The 17,835-nt window shown below is 44.3% G+C and overlaps 1 protein-coding gene across 1 annotated transcript in view; it reads left to right on the top strand.

Annotated features, from left to right (window-relative positions):
• The window catches only part of LOC309961811 (collagen alpha-4(VI) chain-like), a gene marked incomplete at both ends in the record, with an annotated part of 64,662 nt that extends 48,996 nt beyond the window's left edge, over nucleotides 1-15,666 (top strand). Inside the window, 6 exon segments of the mRNA XM_082839293.1 lie at nucleotides 1,020-1,110; nucleotides 2,448-3,110; nucleotides 4,879-4,975; nucleotides 5,437-5,579; nucleotides 11,764-11,907; nucleotides 15,518-15,666. Coding sequence (XP_082695419.1) covers nucleotides 1,020-1,110; nucleotides 2,448-3,110; nucleotides 4,879-4,975; nucleotides 5,437-5,579; nucleotides 11,764-11,907; nucleotides 15,518-15,666 — 1,287 coding nt within the window.
• Between the last annotated feature and the right edge of the window lie 2,169 nt (nucleotides 15,667-17,835).

Raw genomic sequence — 17,835 nt, 5'->3', positions numbered from 1 at the left:
CAAGTCTCTTAACACCAGAAAGTGTTATTTCTGCATCTGTCACCAGCGATGTGGGTCCTTGGGTGTGTGGGTGAAGGAAAGGGGTGCTTTGCTGCATTTAGGACCTGAGCTCCTTCTGTCAATGGCCCCAACATGGCTGAGGGCCTCAAGACTTTTTCTGGATCCTCTACATCTGGCTGGCAGAGGAGGCAGTGGAGCTTAGTGCATGCCCTGGAAATGGCATTCATCACTTCCACCTACACGCTGTTGGCTAGATCCTGGTCATATGGTCCAACTAACTGCAAGGGATGGTGGGAAATGTAGTCTAGTCGTGACCCTCAGAAGAAGAGAGAATGGGTTTGTTGATTATCTAGCCAGTTATCGCATGGATCTTGTTGGATTTATTACTGTTAATATTATTTGTCTTTTAAACCTGATATCAGTTATTAAATTAATCATAATTGGAAAGGTTTGGTGAAGGAGATAAACAGATTTGCCATCCCTACAAAGCCTTCCCTGATTCCCCCTCACTCTTCCCAGCTCTGACCACCAGGAATACTCTAGAGATGACTCCCTGGTGGTCTCCGCCTCTCTCCATCCTCATGGTTTAGGGCCTAGATCTATGACCGAGTCCTTGAAGGGTCTGCATGTTCATGGTTAATAACTCCCATCACATGGCATCACATACCATGGACAATCACTAAAGATTTACAGAATTTATAAATGACTGAAGCCTCAACTCCCTTACCCTCATTCCAACACAACCTGATGTTTGTTGAGTTTTACACACATTGGGAGTCTGAAGACCCACAGCTCCTGTGCCCACACCAGTGGTAGTCCAGCCACCAGGTTAGGACTAGAGAACTAAGTGACTATAATAACTGGAATAGAAGTCCCAAATTATTTAGACATAGAGAATTATATGTGTTCTTTAAAAATAGCATATTAATATTTTTCTCATCTGAATTGGGAGATGCATGAAAAACATGGCCTGAGATTTAGTTCAGCTAACAATAACTTTGTGTATGTGTTGGCACTAGATGGATGGAACCAACAAATTTCATCTGTATGTCTGGGAGACAGAGAACCAGCAGGACGTGGAGAACATGGCCCACTGTACTCTCTGCTATGGTAAGCCTGGATGGCATTGCTGATCAGACTGATGTCTTCAGAACAGGATGAATTAACTGGTGACCACAGGCCATTTCTGCTGCTCAGATGTGTATTTCCTTGGTATGTGAAGAACTTTAGAACTGGGGAATTTCCTATTAAGTCTGAATTTCTAGTTTTTCTTAGGAAGTCAGAATAATCTGGAGAATCCCAGACACTGCATTCCCTTGTGGCCACAGTCAGCCGGAGATGAGTGGTGCCAGCCCTCTTTGGAGGGGCGGGTGTCTGCTAGTGCCCCACCCTCCCCTCCCTGCCCCTTCCCTATCGTCTCAGCCCTGGCCTGCTCTGCTTACTTACCTGTACTGTCAGGTTCCTGTGGATGGCTGGGCTTGTGTTCCTTCCTCAGTGGCACCTTAGTGTAAAGGGAAGACCACTGAGCTAAGGTCAAGAGTCCTGGTTTTTTGGCCTGGAACTGCCTTTGGCCATCATCAGGGTATTGGCAAGCTGTTCCCTGTCTCAGAGTCCCCGCTTCCATCACTGTATCCCACACTGGCCTGGGCCAGAAAGAACATTATGCTGAAACCCACACATGCCCACGTGTGAAGAGCTCTCATCCACACCCACGTCACCCGGGGCCAGAGTGAGTCCTGTAGGTGAAAGCAAAAGGGGACTTAATAGTTCCCTTTACTGGATCCACACTAAGTCCTAACACTGCCAGGAGAGATTTGGCTCTGAAAACTTGGTTGGGTCAAATACAGGAACTGCCATTTGTAGAGTATATTACAGCCGATGAACTGCTTTCCCATCCATCGTCTTATTTGACATGTGGTTTCTCTGGGCCTCCAACCCCCTCCTGCAGAAGCAAAAATCTAGCTGGGGTTTATTGAGCCTGAGCTTTTACTACACACCAGGAGTTGTTCTGAGCCCTTACATATATTAACTCATTTTAAAGTTACACATCACAAACAACCTCATAAGGGAGGTACTATTATTATTATTATCATTATCGCCATCTGACATGAGGAAACTGAGGCTGTGGGAAAGCTGAGTAATCTGCCCCAGGTCACACACCCCCATAAGAGGTCGGGCCTGATTGAACCAGGCAGGGGTCAGTGAATCTAGTGATTAGGAAGCCGTATGGCCTAGTGGTTAGAAACATTAACCGAGGAATCAGATACTCTCAACTTTTCCTTCTGGGAAACAGGAACATTTATTGACAGTGCCCATCTACTAGCAGAGTCAACCCCATGCAGGCAGCCCTCAGCAGCAGCTTTCCCTACTGAGCACCTGGAATTGTGTGTCCATGGGAAGGGAAGGGACTTGTGGTAACCTCGCCTCTCCCCGCCTCTCCTCTGCAGATCAGTGCATCCCGGCCCCGAAGTGCGGGCTGGGCGTGCCCAGGCCGCTGGCGGTGGACGCGGACGTGGCCTTCGTGGTGGACAGCTCCGTTGGCATGGGCACCGACCTCTACCGCACAGCCTTGACTCTGGTGGACACCATGCTCGACAACCTCGAGGTGGCTGCGCAGCCGAGCATGTCCCCACGCGGGGCCCCCACAGCCCTGGTGACACACACGACCCCCCACTTCTGGCCGGGCACGGGGTGGCCACCTGTGTGCGAGGGCTTCCACCTGACCTCGTATGGCCGCCGGATGCAGATGCAGAGGCATGTCCGCGAGGCCATGGACCACCCCCTGCGGGGAGCCCCGGCCCTGGGCCACGCCTTGGAGTGGACGCTGGAGAAGGTGCTCCTGGTGGCCCTGCTGCCCAGGAAAGTGCAGGTCCTCTTTACCATCGTGGCCAGTGAGACCAGCAGCTGGGACCGGGAGAAGTTAAGGACTCTGTCCCTGGAGGCCAAGTGCAAGGGCATCACTCTGTTTGTGCTGGCCTTGGGCCTGGGTGTGGGGACCCGCGTGGCCAGTGGCCCCTCCAAACAGCACCTGCTGCACCTTGAGGGGCTCTCGGATGCGGAGGTGGCCTATGCCCGGGGCTTCATGCAGGCCTTCCTGAACCTCCTAAAAGGTGAGCAGTTGGGGAGCCCTGGGGATGCTGGGTGGGGAGAGGAACATACAGAGCCTGGCATATGGGTGAATGGGTGCCCATTGCACCTTCAATCTTGCTGAGGTGTAGGCAACCCCGAATTCTCTGAGGGAGCCCCCAGGGAGCACACCACTTCCTGAAAACCCTGAGCTATGTTGCCCTGACACTGTGCCAAGCCTAGCGTTGGTTTTTTTCTGGTGGCTGGGAGGCCTCAGGTTTCCACCGAACCTTTTGATTTTCTCATTTACCAGAATGAGGATTACAGTCTCTTCTCTATTTGTGAAGCCTACGTTCAAATACCTGCATGAAAGCACCACTGCTGTATACACATAAGACATTGTTACTGTTATTGCTGTATCCAGTGATTCAGAATCTAGTGCTATAGAACAGTGTTTCTCAGATTTTAACATGCACATGCATTTCCTGGGGATCTAGTTAAAATTTGGATTCTGACTCAATGGGTCTGAGCTGGGGCCTGAGAGTCTGCATTTAAAAAAATGTTATTGTAGTGCAGTTGATTTACAATATTGTGTTTAATTTCTGCTTCAGCGAAGTGGTGAGTCTGCATTTTTAACAGGCTCCTGGTTGATGCTGATTACCACACTTGGGTAGCAAGGGTCTTCAGGGACTTGCCAGGAAGTGAGGGAGACAGAACAGAAGTCTGGGGTCTCCCACCTCAGGTTGGCTAGATGAAGCCACCAGTTAAGGGCACGGTGACAGTGAAGCTTGGCCAAAATTCTTCCCTGCATCCTGTTCTAGTAGCCTCACTTCCAGTTGAACCAAGTTCATGGGCAACTGGTGCCAAATCTTTATCCCTAGCATGATGATGGAGATGGTTAGGATTGGGGGTGGGTATTATCCTGGTCATATTTACAGGAGTTTGTCTTGGGCTTTGTCCAGCTGTGCATAGTCCACAGCAACTCATGTGCGGGGTGCCTCCTTGTGACATGGGAGACCTTCTTGCCCTCCTTGCTGGGAGACATTAGTTTCTCAGTTTGTAAGCGGGTGTGACAACCCTGTTGGGATCCTTGAGGAACATCTGTCCATTTGTCAGTGAAGGAATAAAGGGAGTCTGATGGACATCTTAGAAGTAGAGACATAGCATTTGTGCTTCTGTAATTTGAGAGGTATGGACATTAATGAATTGGTTCTAGTCTGAGCTTTGCCACGAATGAGCTGTGTGAATCTAGAAAGGTCAGTGGACCACCCTGAACTTTAGATTCCTTACCTTTGCAAAAGATGGAGGGGAGAATTGTAATAGATGGCTGACAGCCTAGTGCTTCTTTGAGGGAGATGGTGGCTAAAGGATTAGTTTTTTAGTCTGTTTTAATTTCACTTTATTTTTTATGTTTTATTACATTAGGTTGTATTTCACATTGTTCTAGTCTTTTATGTTATTTTATTTTATATTGCTTATACAATAGGATGCATTTTATTCTCTTATTTTGCTTGTATTTTATTTGCTTTTGTTTTTGTATTTATTTTATGCTTTGTTTGATTTTACATCTTTTTGATTTTATGTCAATGGATTCTTTTTGATTTTGTATTTTATCTTGTTACTCTTTATTTTGTTTTATTGTGTATTTTACTTTATTTTATGCTTTACTTGATTTTATTTTGTGTCTTAAGTTTTACGTCTTAATGGTCTTTATGCTTTATTTTACTTCATTTTTTCACTTCATTTTACTGTTGAGTTTCATATTATTTTATACTTTATTTGATTTGATTTGATATTTTATTTTATTTTTAGGTGGAACAAACCAGTATCCACCCCCAGAGCTCATTGAAGAGTGTGGAGGCCCGAGCCGAGGGGACACCTTGCTGCAACCCATCCTGTCTGTCAAGAGGTAGGCTGAGGGCAGGGCTGGGCTCTGTCCCCTGCAGGGGACTGTCTCCCTTAGGTCACAGGCAAGCCAATCCTTGACTTGACTCCAACCATTGGGAGCCAGATGCTCCTGTGTTCGACAACTCTGATATGGTTTTGTTTTTCTTTTCTTATTTTTCAATATTAAGAGTAATACAGGGCCAATAAAAAAATTCAAAGATCACGTAAGTGTATAAGAGCAAACAGTAACTATTTTCGATTCCACTGCATTACCTATCCTCTAAACCCATATCCCAGCAGTAAAGTTGATAATGCTAAACATATTATTCTGATACCTGTCCCAACACCTCTGCAAACCTAGGACAACAGCTAGGTGATGTGGTAACGAAGTCATCAGGAAATACCCAAGCCTGAAGCTCCCATGCCCAGTGACACCAGGTGGGACTCGCCCCCTCATTCTCATGTTTTTTTGTTTCCATGCAGGTTGCCCAAGCGCCAGTTTGGCAAATGTGTCCTTGCTGATGATTTAGAAACACTCGAAGCAACAGGCTCTTTTCTAGAGGAGAATAGAAAAGCCACGATGACATCTTTCACTCAGCAAGAAGCACTCAAAAACTATGAAAAGAGTGGCTACGATGCTGAAGAAAATGAACAAGAAAAGCCCACAAAACCAAAAGAAACAGGAAAAGAAAGAAATTTAGGCACTGCCTTTGGTAAAAACCCAACTACTCCTTGCTTCTTGGGTTGTATTTACTTTTTAAAATCTTTAGCATAAAAAAAAATTCCTGTGCACTGTGTTAGCATGCAGACTTTGGCTTTTTACAAGCTTTCCTTGCAAAGGCAGATTCATGTATGCAGCTAAAGAAACTAGTTTAAGGAAACATACAAAGACTGACTTTTATCTGAGTGTAAAACTGGAGCTAATGGAAGCTGTCTCAGGGAGTGTTACAGAGTCTCACCCCATGCAGTGTCTGTACTTCCTTGTGGAGAAGCAATGACCTATTGTAGAAGTGGTGAACGCACTTCTGACCTTGAGGGAAAATGCTCTAGCTTGTAGAAGGCTCCTTCATCTGTGAGTGGCCACGCGTGTTCTGACCAAGTTTAAGGAACATTTTGGATCCATCTAAAACAACTGTAGCATAGATTTTGAATTACAGCCAATGCCATTGCCACCTCTTATGTGTGATCAACAAATTAAGCCAAACAGTAAACACATTAGAAAGAGATATGGCGAGATTTGATGCTGAAGTTTCTAAAAGGTAGGGAAAAGATAGCTGAGAAACTTTCTAGTGAGTGGCGTGGTCAGTCCTGCTTAGATTAAATGGGAGGTCACCACCCTGAGGTTTTTGGATGTGCTTATATGGTTCTCTCTCTCGTGCTCTTATCTAGGTGGCTATGGAACAGCAATTTTAATCTCTCTGTGGCTCAGTTTTCTGATCTGTAAAGTGGGGATTATGTGACTGCCTACCTCATGGGGTTGTTTTGAGAATAAAACTTGATAATTCTTATGCTTGCCACACGGTAAACATACAAGTTAGCTGTTAAGATGCTGATATGTCCTATCTCTTAGATTCCAAAGCAACCACATATCCGAAGGAAGGAAAAAAAACCAGACAGACACAGGAATAGGCACTCCCAGCAGGGACAGTAACATTTCACTTCCTTAGGCTAGACATTAAACACAGAAAAACTTGTCTTGTTGACTGTTATGTTTTTGGTATATAATGTATGCCAAGTATACTAAGGATTACTTTGGCTGTAAATTAGAATCATCTGGGAATCTTTAAACATTCTCAATGCCCAGATCTCATCCCAGACCAATTCAATCAGAATCTCCGAGTGTGGGACTGACTGACCCAGTGATTCCACTGAGCAACGGAGAGTGAGAAGCACAGCCTGAAGGAATCTTTTCCCTCCAAATCAAGGCCAGTGGGATGGAAGAGAGCTTCTAGGTGGTCGAATCCAATCATACTCAAGGGGGTTTGAAGGTTTCCAGCATTTCCCACGTGCTCTGCTCCTTGGTTCTGGCCAGCTCCCTCTCCGGTTGCATCCCGAAGCCATCCTCAGCCTTCACCACCTCCTCACGTCTCCTCCTCTAGCACTTTGTTTTTCACAAATAAAGGTAGCCAAGGGCAAGCTCCTGCAACTCCCTGTGTTGCCCACAGCCTTCCTCCCTGCCCTCCAGTCAGAGGAAGGAGCTGTCTCTTGTCTTCAAGGGTGTACTGAATGCCAAGAAGGACCACAGAGCTCTGTCAGACCTCGCTGACTGGAGTGCCTCGGGCCTGGGCCACTGTTGCCCACGGCCTTCCTCTTCAAGCTCTCTTCTATCTTGGCTTCAGAGACAACATCCTTTTTAAAATTTATTTTTTATTTATTTTATTGAAGTATAGTTGATTTACAATGTTCTGTTAATTTCTGCTGTACAGCAATGTGACTCAGTTATAGGTATATATATAGGGTTGGCTAAAAAGTTCATTCGGGTTTTCCAAAACAGCTTATGGAAAACCTGAACGAACTTTCTGGCCAACCCAATACACACACACACACACACACACACACACACACACACACACACACACATACATACACAAAGAATGTGTATATATACACACCATGATGGAAAAGAATATGAAAAACAATGTGTATATATATATACAATGTGTATATATATATATTCTTTTTCATATTCTTTTCCATTATGATTTATCACAGGATATTGAATATAGTTCCCTGTGCTATACAGTAGGATCTTGTTGTTTATCCAGTCTATATATAATAGTTTGCATGTACTAACCCCAAGCTCACAATCCATCCCTCTCCCACACCCCACACCCGGCCTTGGCAACCACAAGTCTGTTCTGTACGTCTGTGAGTCTGTTTCTCTTTTGTAGATAAGTTCATTTGTGTCATATTTTAGATTCTACATATAAGTGATATCATGTGGTATTTGTCTTTGTCTGACTGACTTCACTTAGCATGATAATCTCTAGGTCCATCCACATTGCTGCAAATGGCATTATTTCATTCTTTTTTTAGGCTGGGTAGCATTCCATTGTATATATGTACCACATCTTCTTTATCCATTCATCTGTTGATGGACATTTAGGTTGCTTCCATGTCTTGGCTATTCTGAATAGTGCTGCTATGAACATTGGGGTGCATGTATCTCTTTGAATTATATTTTTGCCCAGATATATGCCCAGGAGTGGGATTGCAGAATCAAATGACAACTCTATTTTTAGTTTTTTGGGGAACCTCCATACTGTTCTCCATAGTGGCTGCATCAATTTCCATTCCCATTAACAGTGTAGGAGGGTTCCCTTTTCTCCACACCCTCTCTAGCATTTGTTATTTGTAGACTTTTTAATGATGGCCATTCTGACCAGTGTGAGGTGGTACCTCACTGTAGTTTCAATTTGCATTTCAGAGACAACATCATTATCTTTTCTTCCACTTCTGACCAGCCCATTTTTGTGAGCTCCTCTCCCCAGGTCCATCCTCATAGGGGGAACCAGCTTTTATGGAGCCTGAAGTTTATACAACTTAGGGGGCCCTCTGTAAGAAAAAGAATACAAAATCATTGAAATTAAGGATGAAAGTAAATATTTATTTAGAAGAGGTATATGCACATAAGGGGCCCTGAAGCTTAGGCTTCATTAATTTCATGGTAAATCCGTAATGCCTTCCCTAGGTCCTGTCTCAAAGCCGTCTACACACACTACCAGGCAACTTTTCCTACTGTGACTTCAACTATCCCCTCTGTATAAACAACTCAAAATCCATGTCTTCCACCTTTAACTCTCTCCAGAGCTGCAGACCAGAATGTTCAACTATCCTCCAGACTACATCATTGGACATGCCCACAGTCATCTCAAACCCAGTTAAGCAGACTGGCCTTGACTTTCCCATGGAAACTTCTCTCCTTTTATTCCTTTACTGGAAGGAACCACACTGGCCCAGAAATGGAAAGCCAAGCCCACACATCACTAGTTGTTCTCTGCTCCCCACCTGCACCCGCAACTGCGAACAAGATCTTGGCATGGCGCCCTCCTCAGCATCCCTCGGACCCATCCCCTTCTCCACATCTTCCCTCTTCATACCCTGCCATCCACCTCAAATGTAATTGCAGTGCCTTCTAACTGGTCTTGTTTCTTCCAGTTTGTCCTTTTCCCAATTGCATTCTGAAGACCATATTATTTTTTCTAAAATTCAGATCTGGTCATGTGATTTCTCTTCTTCTGTGGTACCCCCATTGTCATGAGATCATGGTTGGGTGCCTGGGTAGAGCACGAGAGCTTCTGCGTGGTCCTGAGGGTCTCACTGGCCGCCACTGACCTGCATACACTTTTCATGCTATTGCAGTAGCCTTTCTACCCCGGTATTTACCCCATGTCCCCATGCCATCGTTCCCCTCACCAGCCTGTCTCTGCATCCTCTCCACAGTGCCCATCTGGACCACATCTGCTCATCTTTTACTGCTCAGGCCAGTGTTACCCAGACTTGGAGCCCTCTCTGTCCCCAAGTAGTATTGAGCTCCCACAGCCACCCCGTGCCCTTGCATCTCAGGCCAAGTTCTGCTGGAGCTCTGGCACATTTTGCTGCATCTATTAGTGAAGAATTAAATGAATATCCTCTGTCTTTCCAGCAGCCAGGCTGATCTTGATATATTTTCAATTTCAGTGTAATTTGCAGAGTGCACAGATCTATTTTGTGGTTTTCTCCTCCCGATAGGGCTATGTTATAAGACGTACAGCAGGAGAGAGAAGTGGCCTCAGTAAAACAGCAGTTTCCCTGTCACTGCTCTCCATACCTTTCCAGCTCTCTTCTCTCTCTCCCCCCTTTTCTTTCCTTCCTTCCTGGATTCCGTGGACTTGTTTCAGTAAAACTGACCCTGCTTCAGCGTTCTTCTGAAAAGGCAAAAGTTACTACTCATGGTAAAAATAACACCAAATGTAAAATTGGAAGCTATCAATAATTGTGTGGGTGAAATGTCCCCTGATACCATATCATACTGATAAAAAAATTGAGTCTGAGGCTTCCTGAGTGTTAGGTTACAAAGAACACCTTAGAGATAATTAGTTCAAAGCAGTAAGGATTTACTCACCTATAGCTGCACCACACTGGCTATTTCCATTTCAATTTCAATAATTTGAAATGGTATCAAATGAAAGATTTAGTTCCTTGGCTGCAGTAGCCACATTTCAAATGCCCAGCAGCCACATGAGCAGTGGCTACTGTATTGGACAGGGCAGATATAGAACATTTCCCTCATGGCAGTAAGTTCTACTGGACAGTGCGGCCCTAAGAAGTATAATCAAGAAGAAGCAACCCCTGTTTGATTATCTCCCAGACTAAAGGCAAGGGTGGGGCTTCTAAAGACCAAAGCCATAAAGTGTCACTAGGAAAAGTGAGTGCTTTGTTTAAACTAGTCCTTGGCTTGTCCATTTGGAATCAGTTTGTAATGGTAGAGGTTGGTGCCAGCTGATTGCTGAGCCCCAAATCCATTTATTGAACATACAGAGTAGAGTCAAAAGGTCACCACTGAAGTGTTTTTCTGTTGACACACCCCTACTCCCACCAAGGTTTTGGAGAAGCGTTTGCTCTGGCTTCTTCTCCTGGGCTCTCACTGCTTGCTGTCTTACACCCTCCATGGAGTCATGAAACAGGCCAGTTCTGATGTGCTTGTTCAAGGCAGAAGACAATTCCCATGAATGTATCTCATTCTCTGAGGTCTAGCACATCTGGTCAACCCTTCAAGAAAACTGGTCTGTGCTGATTATACTAATGGGATATAGGTAGGCAACTTCCTGCGAATGGACCATGAATTGCTTTCTGAAGACAATATCCTCTTTATTTGGGAGTGCTTAGAAGGCCCAGGGGAAACTATTTGGAAGATATCATCATTCTGTGCTGTAGGGCCGACCCAAGACAAGAATATTTTTCTCCGATATAGAGTGTGCCCAAGGAAATCTGTTCTCCACAGAAGGCAGAGGTTATAGACCTGGGTAAATTCATGTCTGATTTACAATTTAAAATAGGCATTCCAGATCTTGCTCTTGTTGTAACTTGTTTATTCTCAATGCTATTTTCTAGGAACATCATGCTTTTCTTTTAATAGACAGCTTAACTTCTTGGGCTAGTGTCAGGGTACAGTAATAAATTAGCTGGATTTGCTTAGACCATTAGAAGGCTGGAACATTTGGGGATTAGGCAAGGGATTGAGACAGTTTGAAAAAAAGAGGAAATTAGCATAATAAGCAAGGGAGTAGTTCTCTGGAATTTTGTCAAATGCCTTTTCTTCATCTATTGAGATGATCATATGATTTTTATTCTTCATTCTGTTAATGTGGTGATCATGTTTATTGATTTGTGTATGTTGAACCGTCCTTGTATCCCAGGGAGAAATCCCACTTGATCATGGTATATGGTGATTTTAATGTGCTGTTTTGGTTTTTGCTAGCATTTTATTGAGGAAAGCTTTATTGTTTCATTCATTCATTCATTACACATTGTCTGGTGTATGTGCCATATACTAGACACTGTGCAAAATAATAGCTCTAACTGTATTGCCCCTTTCATGTGTGTTTTGTGACACCTTACAACAAACTTGTGATGTAGCTTTTTTTTTAATATTGCTTTTATGATGGAGGAAATTGAGGCTCAGAGAGGGTAAGTTACTTGCTGAAGGTCACAGAGCCAGTTTTTGGTGAGGTTAGGATTCATTTTTAGGTCTGGAACGCCAAACCATTGCTTCTTTTCTGTCATGCTCATGCAGGAAATTCAGCTCTCTCTGCATTCATTTTCTTGCAGGTCCTTGTTCCCTGGATCCAATGGAAAGTGAGTGCCAGGATTATGTCCTGAAATGGTCCTATAATGAAAAGGGACAGGCTTGCCGACAGTTCTGGTATAGCGGCTGCAGGGGCAATGCCAACCGATTCGAGAGCAAGGGAGAATGTGAGGCTCGGTGTGTTCCAACTCCCCTATACAGGCAGGCAGAGTGTCAGTGCTTCTGCCTCTGTTTTAATAATTCATGAAATGGAGATTAACTTTCCTGAGACAGTGCCATTCAACTCATAAGCAATGAAGCCCATGCCACAACCTCAGAAGTAGGATTCCTCACCCTGTGAAGTTTTTCCTGCCAGCGAGAGCTTGGTCAGATGACTTGTAAAATACTGCATTCTAGTAGTTTTGAAAATGAACCAAAACTTTCCTGGAAGTTATTTCAATGATTTAAAACTGAATGAAAAAGAAACTTGAACTTGACCTTACCTAAAAATTTTCTTGGCATTATAGCAAAAAGGAAATTTTCTTGACATTGTAAGTAAAACCTAATTTGGAAATGAGTTGAAACTTGATTTCCTTTTTTATCATTAAGAGAACATGGAAGGGCTTCCCTGATGGCACAGTGGTTGAGAGTCCGCTTGCTGATGCAGGGGACACGGGTTCGTGCCCCAGTCTGGGAAGATCCCACATGCCATGGAGCGGCTGGGCCCATGAGCCATGGCCACTGAGCCTGCGCGTCCGGAGCCTGTGCTCCACAACGGGAGAGGCCACAACAGTAAGAGGCCCACATACTGCAAAAAAAAAAAAAAGAAAAAAAGAAAGAGAACATGGAAGCATTAGTCAAGTAGGGGTCTAAAAAAGGGGACATCTAATGTGAAGTTCATCCTTACTACCTAGTGTAAAAATAAAGGCATTCTAGATTAAATCACTTGGTGTGAGACCATGTATGATACCACTCACTGTGATTTGTGTTATACTTTGTGAAGTAACAGTTGATGGAGAGGAAACAGCAGTGAGTTTGCTATGGGATGGATCCTTTGACATCAACTACAATGACTCTTATCCTCCAAGACTTGGTGATTCAACAATTCAGGCTGATCTTGTCAATACATATATGGAACTAAGGGTCTAGGTTCACCCTGGATAAAATATTTTGCAATATCGCCTTGGCCAAAAAATTCGTTTGGGTTTTTCCATAACATCGTCTGGAAAAGCCTGAACGAACTTCTTGGCCAACCCAATAGATAGTGAGGATGATTGTAATTTTGCAAGAGCTTCTGGCTCACAGTTCAGTTCTCCAGGCCTCTGAACTTGGATTCAGCTTCAGGGCAGAACTGAACTACATTGAATTCTAGAGCTACCAGGTATTGAGGGTGCCTTGTGCGGGGCCTCTGGAGCATTCATGTATTAGCTCAGGCTGCCATGACAAAATACATAGACTGGGTGGCTTAAAGGACAGAAATTTATTACTCACAGTTCTGGAGACTACAGGTTCTAGATCAAGCTGTTGGCCATTTTGTTCCTGGTGAGAGCTCTCTTCCTTGGCTGCAGACAACTGCCTTCTCACTATGTCCTCAAATAGCCTTTCCTGTGTGGAGAGAGAAACAGAGACACAGATAGAAGTCATTGTCTGTTGACTCTTCTTATAAGGAGACTAATCCTATAGGATTAGGGCCCTACCATTATGGCCTCATTTAACCTTAATTACCTCCTAAAGACCATATCTCCAAGTACAAATACAGTCACATTGGAGGTTAGGGCTTCAACATACAAATTTTGGGGGGACACAAACATCTGGTCCATGACAGATCACCAGCAGCTTGTGGTTGCCCCTAGGTATCCAGAGTGGAGCTTGCTTTCTGGCAAGTTCCTGGTTTAGTAACGAAAGCTGTGATTTCTAGAATTTCTTTGTTCCTCCTTTAAGCCCATTGACACTACAAATGGAGTGGGAACAAGCTTGATCATAGAAACATGAGAATTTTAATCTATTGCTATGACAATTATTTTATCTGATCACAAAAGGGTAACTGTGTGTTTATGGTAATAAATTCATAAAACACAGAAATGTACATGGAAGAAATAACTATCACCTATCATCTTTTCTCCCAAAGGTAACCATTTTGGTATAACCCAGGTTTTTTCTAATGCCTAGGATACTGTTTTTTTTTCTTCCTTAACATACTACATGGTAACCAATTTTGGCTAAAACATCTATGTGATGGGAAAGAAACAGCAGGTGTTCCCTTTAGCCCAGCAGAGCTGCTCTTCTGCCGAGGTGTGTATGCATTTCTGTTTTAAGCATGGCCTCAGCTGCCTGGGCATAAAGGGACCAAGCTTATCCATCCTGAGGATGGGATGTAATTTGAGCTGGGATCTATTTTCCACTTCTCACTTCTACCCTGCCCTTCCTGTGTCCTGGGGTTGGGGATGCAAAGGCAAAACTTCAATAGTAAGAGGACACGTTCAAGGATATTGGTTGTTCCCATCCTTGGCATGCTTACAGGGGCCACTGCAGTTCTCCCATCGTTGACAAGGCGGTGGTATACCCTTCCATGGAGCTCCTCTGACCCCCGCAGAAAGTTTACCTGAAAAACCCTGAGGCACAGACACAATCTGACCAAGGGAAAGAAACAATTATCAGATGTTTTAGATAGTTTTCATTGAAATGATGAATATACAGTTTATGAAGCACTTTCCCATATTATCTCATGAATTTACTCACTTCCATCACTAAATCTCGGATGTTTGTCTTATTCTTCCGAATTTTTCCTCTTGTTCTTCCCATTCTCAGAGGGGTGAAGTGGCTTGACCCAGACCTATAATAGGATCCGGTCTTGAACTCCTTTTGACCCCAACACTAGGGCTCCTTTTGCTTTACTCCATTCGTTCCCAAACATTAGCTTCCACAAGATAATCCTGAAAGGTCAGAGCCACAGGGAAGGAGTGTGGGCTGAGACAGAAGGATGGAATTTCCTTCCTTGCCTCAGATGCTCCCCCACCCCCACCCCTGGGGATTCTTGTCTGGCCCTAAGGCTGGGAGAGAAACAGGGAAATTGGGCTGTGATGCAGGACAATCCTCATGACAGCCTGGCCAACTCCACAGAGAGCAGTTGCCCCAAGGTGGAATGGTTGGGCCTGTATCCCCTGCCCCCATGACCATTGGATATGGGCTGCCCCAGAAAGGGCATGCTCATGGGTGAGGCAGCTCTGCAGCTGTGGCAGACACTGCAGGGGCCCAGCTGAAGGCTGTCTGCCAACAGCACTCCCAGTGTTGCAGGAAAGAGAGTGGGGCGCCAGAAGATAGTCATGTCCTGGGCCTCAGGTGAGTCCCTGGGACAGCTGTGAAGTGTGGGTTCTTGGCTTTCTGCAGGAAAGAATCCAAGAGTGAGCCATAGTAAAGTGAAAGATTTATTCAGGGAGATACACAACCCACAGACAGAGTGTGGGCCATCTCAGGAGGTGAGAGGCGTCAGGTTATGGGGTTTTCAGTTTTTATAGGGGTGGGTAATTTCATAGGCTAATGAGTGGGAGGAGTATTCCAGCTATTTTGGGGAAAGGGTGGGGATTTCCAGGAATTGGGCCACCATCCACTTTTTGACCTTTTATGGTCAGCCTTGGAACTGTCATGGTGCCTTTGGGTGTGTCATGTAGTGTGTTGATGTGTTACCATGAGCGTATACTGAGGCTCAAAGTCTGGCAGAAGTCACTCATCTGCCATCTTGGACCTAGTTGGTTCTAACCAGTTTATGTTGTATCCTCAACGGCTATCATTCTTTTAAAGGTTGTGCCCTGCCCCCTTCCTCTGTCACCAGCAGCTGGTACAATGAGCCCTTCATTGAAGAGGGATCTGGGTGGTGCATCTCCATGCCCATCACAGTGCCTCCACCTGAAATGTCCTTTTGCATTCAGTTTCCAGATTTCCACAGCTGACCAAATCCAACAGGACACACTCAAAAAACTTGAGTATGTCATGAAAGCCCTTAGAGATCTGGGCTTTGCATCCATCTCCAGCCTCACCAATGATAGAAGTTGTTCTTTCCCTCCAGATTTTCACTTGAGCAATAATACTAAATAAATCACTTGTAGTTTCCTGGAAATTCCATATTCCATTCATCCATGCTCTTGCCCTTGGTGGTATTCCTGTGGGTAATGGCTTTAATTCATTTATTTGAAAAATATTTAATAGGCATCTACTATGTACCAGGTCCATTATCTGTGTCAAAGTCTAGCTCAGCACTCATTGCCTCTGTGAAAACTTCTCTGATTATCCCTCCAAGAAATAATTAGTCATTGTATCCTATAGGCTTCCTGTACACACTTTTTGCCCCTTTCCCATCATTTTTATAATATCTGCTCATTCATCTCCTTAGACCATAAGGCTTTTCACCCTGGAATTCCCTGCCATGTACAGGGCTGACACATTTCCTTTTGGTTTTTGTATGATCAGGCCACTCAAGATGGCTGTTCTCTTGCTCTCTGTACATCCCCTGCTCGACCAGTGCCTGCTTCACCTACACCTACTCACATGACTGACCTTCTTACATACTTGCCCCTGCCCCAGCTAGTGATGGATCTAATCTTTAGACCAGAACATCTCCACTATGATAGCTTATCAAAGGAGTGGTGAGAGGCATGCCCCTCTGCTAGTTTCCCTGGTAACTGATGAGCCAACCTGATGTCAACTCCCCCTATAACTGGCAACCTCCCCCTCCCCCAGGTAGTGAAGACTGCAGCCATGTCCTGCTCACCTTCAGCGCACAAGGTGGGGATGTTGCTCCAGGACCTTGGAGCATCAGACATGTAAGCTCCCCCATCCATGAAACCATTGATGTCTCTGTTGTTGACTCTGGGCTCTTTCTTAAGTCTCAAGGCTGGGCAAGTACAGGACTTGTAGGCCTGTGAGGTAGAGCCCAACAGTTCTGATTTTTTAACTCTCTGCCTGTCTTCAAAGAGTGTTAGAAATGCTCCCCCAACAATACTTGACATTTTCTTCCCTTCCGTATCTCTTGCTCTAGAAAACCTCTCTGCTTTTTAGATGTTTATTTCAGACACCAGGGCAACAGTAACCCATCAGCCAAGTGGAAGAAGTTTCACATGTTTTAAATTTCTCTCTTAGATCTGTCAGTTCATTAATTATCATCACGCATTGCTTCGGGGTTATTCATTTTTCTGATGAAGGTATTGAGACAGAAAGGTCAAGTGACATCAAATCTCATGCAATGAATCACTTGGTGGCCTAAAACTAGAATTAAAATGTGTTTGGAAGTGATTTGGCATCTGCTTGGCTCACTCTGCTGTTTAAGGGTTTAATCATTGTGTGAATTGACTGCTTTGTAGTTGTTTTTAAAATTGGGGTATAGTTGTTTTACAATGTTGTGTTAGTTTCTACTGTACAGTGAAGTGGAGTTCCCTGTGCTTTACAGCAGGTTTTATTAGTTATCTATTTTATACATATCAGTGTATACATGTCAATCCCAACCTTCCAGTTCATCCCAACCCCCCACCACCCACGCCCCACTTTCCCCCCTTGGTGTCCATACATTTGTTCTCTACATCTGTGTCTCTATTTCTGCCTTGCAAACTGGTTCATCCATATCATTTTTCTAGATTCCACATATATACGTTAATATACGATATTAGTTTTTCTCTTTCTGACTTACTTCACTCTGTATGACAGTCTCTAGGTCCATCCACATCTCTAACAATGACCCAGTTTCATTCCTTTATATGGCAGAGTAATATTCCATTGTATATATGTACCACATCTTCTTTATCCATACATCTGTTGATGGACATTCAGGTTGCTTCCATGTCTTGGCTATTGTAAACAGTGCTGCAATGAACATTGAGGTGCATGTGTCTTTTGGAATTATGGCTTTCTCTGGGTATATGCCTAGTAGTGGTATTGCTGGGTCATATGGTAATTCTATTTTAGTTTTTTAAGGAACCTCCATACTGTTCTCCATAGTGGCTGTATCAATTTACATTCCCACCAACAGTGCAAGAGGGTTCCCTTTTCTCCACATCCTCTCCAGCATTTATTGTTTGCAGATTTTCTGATGATGCCCATTCTAACTGGTGTGAAGTGATGTCTCATTG

Source organism: Leucopleurus acutus (assembly GCF_964270905.1).
Source record: "Leucopleurus acutus genome assembly, chromosome: 5".
Lineage (NCBI taxonomy): Eukaryota > Metazoa > Chordata > Mammalia > Artiodactyla > Delphinidae > Leucopleurus > Leucopleurus acutus.
This window is presented reverse-complemented; position numbering and strand designations above follow the sequence as displayed.